The 11,322-nt window shown below is 51.1% G+C and overlaps 1 protein-coding gene across 1 annotated transcript; it reads left to right on the top strand.

Annotated features, from left to right (window-relative positions):
• The first annotated feature begins 7,619 nt into the window (after positions 1-7,619).
• On the top strand, positions 7,620-11,289 carry LOC108579969 (synaptotagmin-7). Its single transcript, XM_017943611.1, has 9 exons — positions 7,620-7,797; positions 8,343-8,354; positions 9,355-9,628; positions 9,704-9,844; positions 9,913-10,060; positions 10,137-10,246; positions 10,326-10,494; positions 10,573-10,785; positions 10,862-11,289. Exons 1-9 carry the CDS (start codon positions 7,733-7,735, stop codon positions 10,960-10,962), a joined length of 1,233 nt encoding a protein of 410 aa, XP_017799100.1. The 5' UTR covers positions 7,620-7,732; the 3' UTR covers positions 10,963-11,289.
• The last annotated feature ends 33 nt before the right edge of the window (positions 11,290-11,322 follow it).

An 11,322-nucleotide genomic window follows, 5' to 3' on the forward strand; every position in this document is an offset into this window, starting at 1 on the left:
GGAGAGGTGGAAGGGCGCTATAAATTCCGTAATACCCGACGAGGTGCCAATTGGAAAGCTGCCAAGTAGTCTGGTGTTTCGTGGCACTTAAATCGGCGAAACGCAACAGATATGCCACTTGTTACGTTGCATACTACACAATACACAACTGCTTTCTTCTACGATATCCTCCTTGCCCTTCTTCTCCAGACTCTCGAAAGCTCGTAGCGGGGAAACCTTTTTCGCGACTCACAGCTGCGCGAACGATACTTGGTTTTTACCTTGAAATGTTAGAAGATAAACGTTCGCGATGCATCGTGCAATGTGTCACATCGTGACATTACCAAACATCCGCGATCCATACTATCTGCTCGGAATGTATGCGCTCGTGGACACTCGCGGTACGTTATCTCTACCATTCCAATATTTCTACTCACTTGGAATATGTACCTCGATCGAATTAATCACCGATACGACACAGGCAAACTTCTTATTGGGCAAACTTCGTTTTCTTCCCTCTCTATCGAAAGATATCGATAGATTGTGAAACGGTAGAGGGAACGAAGGTACGTTAACCGAGGTCAGTCAGTCAGTGTAAAAGATGGTAGCGAAACGAGTATACTGTGACCAACAACGAGCGTGCATCGATCATCGGTATCGCGAGAAAAACTAGCGGAGAGATTAGCTCGTCTCGCGACAGATCAAGGTAACGTGGATTGCGAAGAATGGACGAGGCGAACAATGAACGAGGAGCGCGACGAGACGGGATTAGGTATGGAGGGGCCACGAGGAGGGAAGAGAAGAGAAGAGAAGAGAAGAGTGGTGATGGGAAGAGAAGAGCAAAGCAAGGGCATACGGTTGCCGATGGAGGATCGGTCGGTAGGCTAAACGCGGCAGATGGCGGCTGAAAGGGTGGAAGCGACGCGAGAGACGGAGAGGACATATACCTAGTCCTGGCGAGAGCGGAAGGGATGACAAAGGTACGGTAGAGATGGATCTGCTTTTGGAGCGCGGCGGGGTTGGGAGCGATAGGTGGAACGAGGGCAGCGGAGATAGGAGAAGGAGGAGCGGCAGGAAGGCAACGGGGAAAAGCGGGCGGTGGGGGTTGGATGTAGGGGTGGCGGTAGGATTCCGGGGGTTGAAAGCAGCTGAGAGCAGTGTACGAGTAGGTCATACCACAGTGGAGAGAGGTAGTTCGCGTTTAGCAAACGGCTCGTCCGTTCGGTTGGACGAAATAACGTACAATAGTCGTTCGACCGGCTCTCTCTCTCTCTCTCCTCTCTCTCTCTTTCTCTCTCTCTCTCTCTTTCTCTTTCTCTCTCCCCCTACGCTTTTCACTTTGTATCTTCTTTCAAGAGTAACAACCACCCTTTGATCTTGGTTGTCCTATCTGTCCCCACTGGTGTTATCGTCGTCGACGCGTCGTCGTCCTCGTCGTCCTTGTGCCACGGAGGACGTAGCCGAGGATCGGGGAAAAATGGATGCTCGCGTGAAAGAGCAACGGCTGAACATCTGTACTGTGTAAAATGAAGAATCGACGTTGACCGTTGTCTCGGAGAGAAGAGCAACGGCTCGATATTCTTCCCCTCTGACAGCCACCGCTTGGTGTGCTGACGGGAAGAAGATATCGTGCGGAACAGGCATCTCGCGGAATCGCCACGCTCGACTTTTTCACAGAGGACACGAAGAATCTTTTCTTTCCCTCGGTCAGCTCTCCTCCCACCTCCCCGTCCTGCCAACCCCTACTGCCGCCTCTACTTCTCGGCGAATTCGTCGGAAAGCAAAGGACGACCACGACCAGTGTCCGCTGTGCTTCCATCGCGCAACCCTCGCGTTCGATCGGATCCCAGGGAGATCGAGTCGGACGAATCGGGGAGCGGAACGAACCAAGGGAACCGTGTCACCTTTCGTTTCACGGATCTCCTTGAGAACGAGTGGAACGGCGGCAGGAAAGCGGAGAGAAATGAATAATTTGTGTCCGCGCTGAATCAGAAGCTGTTCGATAAAATCGAAACTGGCCGCGATTTTATCGCGTTAAACCGTTGTTGAATCACCAAATACATAAATTGTTCTCGTTGATCGTTGTTTGTTGCACGTTTATAAATGTTGTTGTTGATCGTTATCGTTCGGTGATTGTACGAGTCCCGTTTCTACGATTTTATCCGTTCGTTTTTTTCTTACGGTGCGTTTCTGTCGTGTCGAGGAATATTTATAGCACTGTACTTCACCGAGTAACTGATAATCTCGTAGCTTGGGTCGTTCGCACGTTCCTACTGTTTCGTTGTCATTCGTGTCCGGAGCGCACGACTATTCGGTGAATCGTCGCGAAATTGATTTTCCGTTCTACCTCGTCCTTCTTCGAAGGACCACCGAACAACGCCACGAGAGGCAGGAAAACAAACGGACGAATATAACGTAACGGGGAATACATACAACGAAAAAGGAAAAAGCAAGATAGAAACAGTCGTCGTATCTGAAACGGTTAGCGTCTGCCTCTTATCGAATCGACCAACTATAATACTACGTAGAGAAAACCAAGAGAAACTTCTTTCGGACGTAAAGTCTAAAGGAAAGTATAAAGGGAAAGTATAAAGAAGAGGTGCGGTAGGAAGAAGAATCGGAGAGTGAGAGAGAGAGAGAGAGAGCGAGTGAGCGAGAACGAGCGGTGGTGAACAAGGGGGTAGAGAGAGGAGATCAAGATTGCGATCGAGGAGGATACGGAGGGAAGAGGAAGTTAGAGGAGATCGTTGGCGAAGCACGAGCCACGATCGAATCATGCGATACGATTTGTCAAGAAACTCGTTGAAGGTTCGACGAATCGAAGTAAAGAAGGGGGGAAGAGTAAATTGTTCGATCAGCCAGAAGAAGGACTTGTAACGGTTCGTTCGATCATCGGACGTCTCGATCGTTCCACGCGATCGTTCGTTCGTTGGTTCGTTCGCTCGCTCGCAGGCAGAGAACCCTCCTGGAAGGGTATCCCCAGCAAGGGTAACGACTCGTCCAGTTTGAACAACATCGTCGGTCGCTAGAGATACGCACCAAGCGCTTACGCTCGAAATCGGTATCGAGAAGAGCAAGTGGCAGCGTTCGCTGAAACCACGAGACAAAGAGAGAGAGAGAGAGAGAGAGAGAGAGAGAGAGAGAGAGGAAGAGTTGCTGGCTGTAAATCGAAAGGAGCCAGGAGAGAACAGGGGAGATTCTTGCTTCGTATCCAGTTTGATTAAGGAAACGATCGAATATGGAAATCGCAGCCTCTGCAATGTTGGATGGCCTGAAAAATAATCGAATCAGCAAGTTGGCACTGTCGCGGTTCTTGTCGCAGAGTCTGTGAGTAAATTAACTCGGCCGTTCGTCGAGCACGTAATCGATTCGACGTGGTACGAGTAACCAGGATGCTAGAAAGCATCGGCACGTAGCGGCGCACTAATTGATTGCTTGGCTTTTTTCCTGCTTCCGCCGCGTTTCATCGACATTTAGGCAATTAGTATCATGCACGACGCACGGTTTCTCCAAGCCGTGCGCTCGTTCATTACGCGCATTCGCTTCTCTCATCGCTCGCGTCCTCTAGTTCTCGTAGTGCGCGCGACACGCGCGATAACGCGTGATAACGCGTGCACATCTCCTCGCACATCTCCACGGCCAGCCAGCCTCCTCGCCCTCTACCGTTCCGCGAAAGATAAGCGACGAGTTTTCCTTTCCATTCTTTCTTTCTTCCTTCTTTTTTTCTTTCTTTCTGTCGTCCTTTCGTTTTGTGAATGATCTAGTGGCGAGGAACGTCCAGAGAGAAAGTTCCGTACGTTGTTTCTCCGTCGACCTGGAGACTGTTTCCTGTGTCTTCGGAGGGACACGATCCTCCTCGTGCTTTATCGCGGATCATCGACGGACGGCTCGTTGTCGGACCGTTTCTGCGCGTATATTCAAGTTGTCACGTACAACATTGTGAGACGCTTGATTACGACAGTAGCTCGGTTGGAAAAGAGGGAAGATGAGATTACGTAGAAAGATGGAGAAATCGAGGAGAGGGACGGCGGGAGTGAGGGAGGGAAGGTGGAGGGAAGGGAGGGAGAGAGAGAGAGACACTGGGCGCAGGAGAGAATTAGCGTCTTCTCGCTCAATTTGCAAATTGAAAGTTTCAATTGGTGTAGGGATCGATCGAGGAAGCGAAGGAAAAAGCTCTGTAAGCGTGCAGAGGATAGTTTCGCTTCGATACCAGTCTGATATCGTCCGATAGACGATAGACGATAGACGAAGCTCGAGTCGAAAGATCGAAAGGTTGGAACGAGGCGTTAAATAGGTGGGAATAAGCGGAAAGGGGAAACGGGTTTTGTTCCTTCTATCGTGCTCGATGATGGAATATGGACGTGGTAGCCCCCGTTAATCGAGGTACTGGAATCGCTCGTGGCGATAAATCTACCAACCAAGAGACCTACACCTATCTCTAGTTGACGTTCGGTCAGCTAAACGGCACGAGGACGCGCTTGCGCACCCCATTTGTGGCTGCAACCCATTTTCGTTCCTTTCATTTCCCATCTGACTTTTTTTCTTTTTTTCCCCTTTTTTTTCTCTTTTTTCCTTTATTCGACGACGAAGAGATACGAGTAATTGAAAGGACATCGGAGGTGGCCCACTTTATTCCAAGTTGCCTCGGGCTTTTTCCAAATAAAGGAGGAACAGGAACAAGCCTCGATCGAAGTCGCCCCCTTCGTTCGTTCTGCTAACCGCCGGGGATCGCCCGATTCGCATTTTTTCCATTTACGATTGGTCGAAGCTGGTCGTCTGGTACGCTCGACGAAGGGTCGCGAAGAAGAAGGATGGCGGGGTTTCGCTGGAGATTCGCTGGACGTTCGATGGATATCCGAAAAGTCTCCCTCCCTAGCCTCGCTATCCCTCCGTCTGCTGCCGCCGCCACCCCTTTCGTTCGATATCGATCGGTGAAAGGAACACCGCGTAATCCGGCGGCGGTGATAACTAACGGGTCGAATCGAACTCAAGAGGGAGAGAGGGGTCAGTTGACGATAAGGCAAAGATTTTATGGAAAGTGGTAGCGGATCGAAGATGAAGGTGAAAAGGAGGCGAATGGGAGAAGCAGTGGCATAGATAGATGGAGAAGCGAGGGGGTATTCGGTTCGGTTGTGCAAGGGGTTGTGGTGGTGGTGGCGGTGGCGGTAGTGGCGGTGGTAGCGGCGGCGGCGGTAGAGGTGACGGCGAGATTGGTGGGGATCTCGGCAGGAGGGTGGTGGGCAGAGAGCGTAAGGATAGGAAGCGGCGCAGGTCGTTGGTGAAAGAGAGGGTAGGTCTGGGTTGGCGAGGAATGGAGGGAGCGTTTCATCCCTGCCGCGTAGGAGAGGTTCCCCATGGTGTCCGGAACGATTCGGTCCTTTGCCGAGCGTCGAGGTGGCGCCAATGTATCGAAAGCTTGAAAGCATCGATGCGTATGTAACTAGGGCCTTTCCACACCGGAGAAAAGTTCAGTCGGTGATGCGTCGCGGTTGCGACTGGAACAAACCAGAGCACGTGGGTTTTTTCGCGCGAAACCGGCGGCGCGGTGCGTTTCCAATTCTCTGGCTGCGCCACTCCTCCTCGCAGCTCGCCGTTTTCTATCCGTTCTCTCGTGGAAACTGTGATGCGAAAATTATCGTAAAGAGAAGTATACCTCGATATCTGGAAAAGAAGCACAGATCGTGCACGGTTTTTTCCGTTCGTCGATGGAGCACAGGAGGAGGTTGGACGAAAGAGCGCGGTGAATTTTTCGTGTGTGTCGTGCGTCGTCGGTTCGTCGCGCGTTCTTGTTGCGATGCGTGAACAGAGAGACAGAGTAACAGGTGGCTAACGAGTTAACTACGAGATCTCGTTTCGTTTCGTATTCTAAGACGCTTTTCTGTCAGACCAGTTATTTCACTTTGATTCTTTTACCCCACCTTTTCCTCGGTCAGCACACGGAGAAAACGGGAGAAGATTTTGGAAAGAAGGTTGGAAGGATAGGAAATGTTAGTCTCGTAAGTTGTGTGTAGGAGGGAATGGATCGTAAAGGAGACCAAGTTGAAATCGGGCCAGAGATAGTATCGGGACGGGAAGCGAGCGAAACACGAGCTTTCGATGTTTGACGATATTCCAGGAGGTAGGGTGTTTTTGTTTCTCCTCGTAAAATTGATGGTCCGCGTGTAGTAGGAACCTGTTGCTTGGATGTTCTTCGGCATTGACCGAGCTGCATCACGGCCAGGAACTCTTACCTTTGTAGTGCGCGTGCGTTTCGATCGATCGCTTCGCTCGTAATTTTCTTTCGGGCGAAAAGCTCGGTCTTTTCGTTGGCATAGTCTACTACCGGAGCCGGAATCTTTTCACGGGAGAAAGAAAGGTCCGCGTCGCCATGGTCGACGTCGCGTCGTGTCGTTCGTTATCGTGACAGGAATAGGTGCGACGAATTTATCGTTACTCTTCGAGACATTTGGAATACGATTGGAGCCTGAAGAAGATACGTATGTAGTAGAGAGGAGCAGTGAAGAGGGTGGGACGGCTATGGGATTGGAGCGGTTGGGGTGGGGTGCAGAGGGTGAAGATGGAAGGAAATTGATAGTAGGGTCAGGCTGGAAAGCGTATCCTCGGTAGAAGGAATTGTGTGTCGGCGTGGATGCGGTTTAATCGTGTTTGGACGGAATCGTGTCCAGCCAGCGGGATGCGCGCGCCGTATCTATCGACCTTCACAGGAACGTCGTTGCCACGTGCACGACCTAATACATCCCTGACTGATTGGCGTTCGGAATTGGCCGTTCGTTTCTCCACTATCGACAATGTCATAAACTCGGTCTGGAATGGTATGCGAATCGATATCGCGCGACTAATTTCGTTCACGCGTCGCATAATTGTCGGTGGTCGCGCGGCGCTGCCAATAGCAACGCCGTGACGATAGCAGGACGATGGCGAACCCGATAGGGACGATTGTTACAACATATACGTACTTGTTACACATACGTATACTTGAAAGTGGCACCGCGATAACGGTGCTGACCGAGACGACGGCAGTGGCGGCGGCGGTGGCGGCGGCGGCGTCGGCGTCGGCGGCGGCGGCGGTGGCGGCGGCGGCGTCGGCGTCGGCGGCGGCGGCGGTGGCGGTGGCGGGGACGTTGGCGATGCCGTGAACGGTGGCGGTGGTACCGGCGAATCTAGCTAAGATCGATCCAACCCCCTTCTTTCGACCGTTTGTCCAAACGACCGTACGACCGTACGACCGTACGACCGTACAATCTGACTACGCAAACTTTCTCCTCTTTTTCGTCCCACAATTTCGCGCCATCACGCTTGCTCTTGGTTCGAAAAAAGAAAAGAAACGAAAAAAACTCTTACTCGGATTGTTGCCCGCTATAGTTTTCTTCCTCTCACGAACGCTAGAAACGGCTGTTTGTGCTATGCTCGAAGGGACAGGTTCACGCAACGACACGAAACGCTCCTCGAAATGGCGTCGCGCCGTGAGGTGAAACTCTCGAGGCAGAAAGTACTTGCAGTTTCGATCCGCGAACATTATTCCGCGTTGAAACTTTCCTTACTACTCGTGTTTACTATGCGTAGATAAGATTTAGCCCAGGTATCGGAGGAAAACGTTGGTACGATTCGCGCACCAGCGACGAAGATAGGTAGGAAAAGTGCGTCTCTCGTTTCGTTTCCTTTCGTGCGAGTAGATTTTAAAGCGGATCACGGTAATGTGAACGCGTATTCGCGATAATCGTGGCTAAAGACTGTCTTTCGGAACGATAAAATTATGTGGGCTGCAGTCACGAGATCTTTCGAAATACTGGTTGCCTTCTTCGAGTATTACACTACCAGGTAAGAAACGTGCGTTGAACCGGCAATGGATAAGATTAGCACGATAGCGTGTCCCCCCGAAACGACGCAAGGAAGGCGCACCATCTGAACGATGACTCGATTTGATCTTTCTCTCTTTCTCTCTTTCTCTCTTTCTCTCTCTCTCTCTCTCTCTCTCTCTCTCTCTCTCTCTCTCTCTTTGCCGCTTCGTCTTCTCTTGCGATCTTGGTTTCGTCTTCTCTTGCCTCTTCTGGTTTTTCGAATGCTTGTCCGACTCGAGAAACGTTTTTCCTCTTTGGTACTCCTCTCCGTGGAGCGAAGATCGGGTAAATCGGGGTATCGGTCGAAAGGTTAAGGTTGCGACGCAAAGAGGAGGAAGATGATGCGACGCGGGAGCTCCGAGTGGCCACCGAGTCGAAACCGAAACGAGTCCCGAGCATTGTCGCTCGTTACCTCTATCGTTTTTTTTTCTCCGTCGAATTCCAAATCGAAATCCAACACTCACCAACTGCTATTCTGATTTCTTTTGTTTCATGCATTCTTTCGGCGTTACGATTGGAATCCAGAGCGCAATTGGAGTAAGTATATTACGAGTTGGCGAATAGCGAAAACTTTAAACTTACTTTCTCTCGTATTGCTTCACTTGACTCTTCTATCTTCTCTTTCAATTTTCCTTCCTAATGGAAATGCCCCATTCGCGGATGGGCGCTGCTTTTTCTGCGTAAGTAGTTCTATTGAATTAAAATCCCCAGATCTAGATTCCGGTCCTTTTCGTTCGATTCGATTCGATTCGTGTGTGTATTCCATCGTTTGATCTACAGACAAATTTTTGCACGATGCCCAACTATCGCGAGAACCTACACATCCATCTTTCTTTCTGTCTGCTCTGTTCTGCTCTGCTCTGCTCTGCTCTGCTCTGCTCTGCTCTGCTCTGCTCTGCTCTGCTCTGCTCTGCTCTGCTCTGCTCTGCTCTGCTGCTTTAAAAACACTGGCTGCATCCTTCACTTTTCTTTTCTCTTTCCTAAATTGGTAATCGGGATGATACCGTCTGATCGGTTCTCTGCGTTTTCACGAGTGTCGACACAACACCCGCTCCGATCGAACGCGTTTGTTAGCCCTCGGTAGATGCAGGACGAAGAACGTACAAACGACCGTAGTCAGCCGTTGCATTATACGTAGTTGCGTGCTTTTCACACCTATCAGAGTCGTCGTTCACCGTAATTTGTACATACTTACGTACTTATGTAAGTATGTACCTACATATGTATATAGTGGCGAGTCGTCGATGCCGTTGCTTGCAACAGCAAACGAGCTGATTTTGAACCGATACGCGCGCCTTAGACGCTTCATAGTTTTAGTCGGAGTCGAAACAAAGTGCACGTGAAATCGGGGTGACGCGAGATCGTGCAACGATCGAGAAAGGGGGTGAGGGGAGGTGTGTGTGTGTGTGTGTGTGTGTGTGTGTGTGCGTGTGTGCGTGTGTGAATAGAAGAAGAAAAATTAGGAGAAATTATGACGGCGGCGAGCAGTGGCGCGAATATGGTGATTTGGAAAGATGGCGGATTGGTTTTGTCGTAGGACGACCGGTGGTAGTCCAGCAAACAAACCGGCGACATCGGCTGGTGTCGGGGAGGCTGGGGCGAGTGGCCCGAGCAGGGCAAGCGGACTTGGCAAAAAAAGAATCGGCGCTGGCTCCAACGCAGGTACGAGCGGCATCGGCGCAGGAGGAAATGCGGGTTCGGCGAGCGGGGCCGGGGCCAGCGGCATGGCCGGAGGAGCCGGTGAACCTCGTACACCGACCACTGGGGCGCAGAACAAACAGCTGCAGAACGTGAAAGGGGATCATCCATCGGTAGGCGGCCGGCCGGTCGGTACACGTACGAGGATCCTCAGATTCCATCTCTTCTCCCTTCTCTCTTCTTTCTAGAAAGCGTTCCTGCAGAGCAGATCGATGTCCTTGGTGGACATGTACATCGACAATTCAGAGCCGAGCGAGAACGTCGGTCAAATTCACTTCAGCCTGGAGTACGACTTTCAAAACACTACGCTTATCCTACGTATCATACAGGTTAGTTGGGTTGCTCCGAATCAACGACGGAGGAGAGACGCGTGTGATTGGACGCGTGCGTGTTTCAGGGTAAAGATTTGCCAGCGAAGGACTTGTCCGGAACGTCCGACCCTTACGTTCGCGTAACCCTTCTGCCGGACAAGAAACACCGACTCGAGACGAAGATAAAGAGGCGCACGCTTAACCCTCGATGGAACGAAACATTTTATTTCGAAGGTAAGACCGAGACCGAGGTGACCGGACGGACGTCGCTTTCGTCGCTTTAACCAACGACGAAACTTTCGTTGCACAGGTTTCCCGATCCAGAAATTGCAAAGCAGGGTGCTACATTTACACGTGTTCGACTACGATCGATTCTCGAGAGACGATTCCATCGGAGAAATGTTTCTTCCACTTTGCCAGGTAAGATAATTCCTTATGTTTTTGGAAAAGGCGCGCCGCATCTGATATGTACATGTTCTGGGAACGCGGTCCGCGATAGGTCGATTTCTCGGAGAAACCGTCGTTTTGGAAAGCGTTGAAACCACCGGCAAAGGACAAATGCGGAGAATTGTTGTGTTCGTTGTGCTATCACCCGAGCAACAGCGTCCTAACTTTGACGCTTCTGAAAGCGAGGAATCTGAAAGCGAAGGACATCAACGGAAAGTCAGGTGAGGCTAGGAAGGGGAGGAGGAGATGTTGTGTCAGAAAATAAATACGAGGATATTTGTCTCTAACGCGTTCTACAGATCCTTACGTGAAAGTCTGGTTGCAATTCGGCGATAAGAGGATCGAGAAACGGAAGACCCCTATATTTAAGTGCACTCTGAATCCGGTGTTCAACGAGGCGTTCTCCTTCAACGTGCCGTGGGAAAAGATTCGAGAATGCTCGCTGGACGTGATGGTAATGGACTTTGACAACATCGGGCGAAACGAGTTGATCGGACGGATCCAACTGGCAGGTAATTGCTCGATCGAACGATCCCTCTTCGACCAGCAGACGTGGAGAAATATCCGTTCCGTTCGGGTGTGTTTCAGGGAAAAACGGGAGCGGAGCGAGCGAAACGAAACATTGGCAAGACATGATCACGAAGCCGCGACAGACGATCGTGCAGTGGCATCGACTAAAACCGGAGTAAAAAGTATCGAGCGGATCCGATAGCCACGCGACTTGCGAGAACATCGGAAACCGCCGATCCAACCTTATCCGCTAACCTGTGACCCACTGTGTAACGGCGACGGAATACATACCTCTTCCTGTCCTTCAACCTACCCCCTCCCCACGCCCCTTCGACCCCGGCTACTTTTCCCTACTCCTTCCCTACTCCTTCCCTACTCCTTCCCTACTCCTACACCCCTGTAGTGACAAGTTGTAACGAGTAAGCGGCGCGAAACTCGCGCGACCCAGAGGTATCGCTGTTCGCCCCGATTCCCCCCTAGTAGTTGTTGATCTGTAGCAAGAGAATCGCGTCGAAGGCGAGCAACTGGAACGCGCGCGC

Source organism: Habropoda laboriosa, unplaced genomic scaffold (assembly GCF_001263275.1).
Source record: "Habropoda laboriosa isolate 0110345459 unplaced genomic scaffold, ASM126327v1 scaffold2, whole genome shotgun sequence".
NCBI lineage: Eukaryota > Metazoa > Arthropoda > Insecta > Hymenoptera > Apidae > Habropoda > Habropoda laboriosa.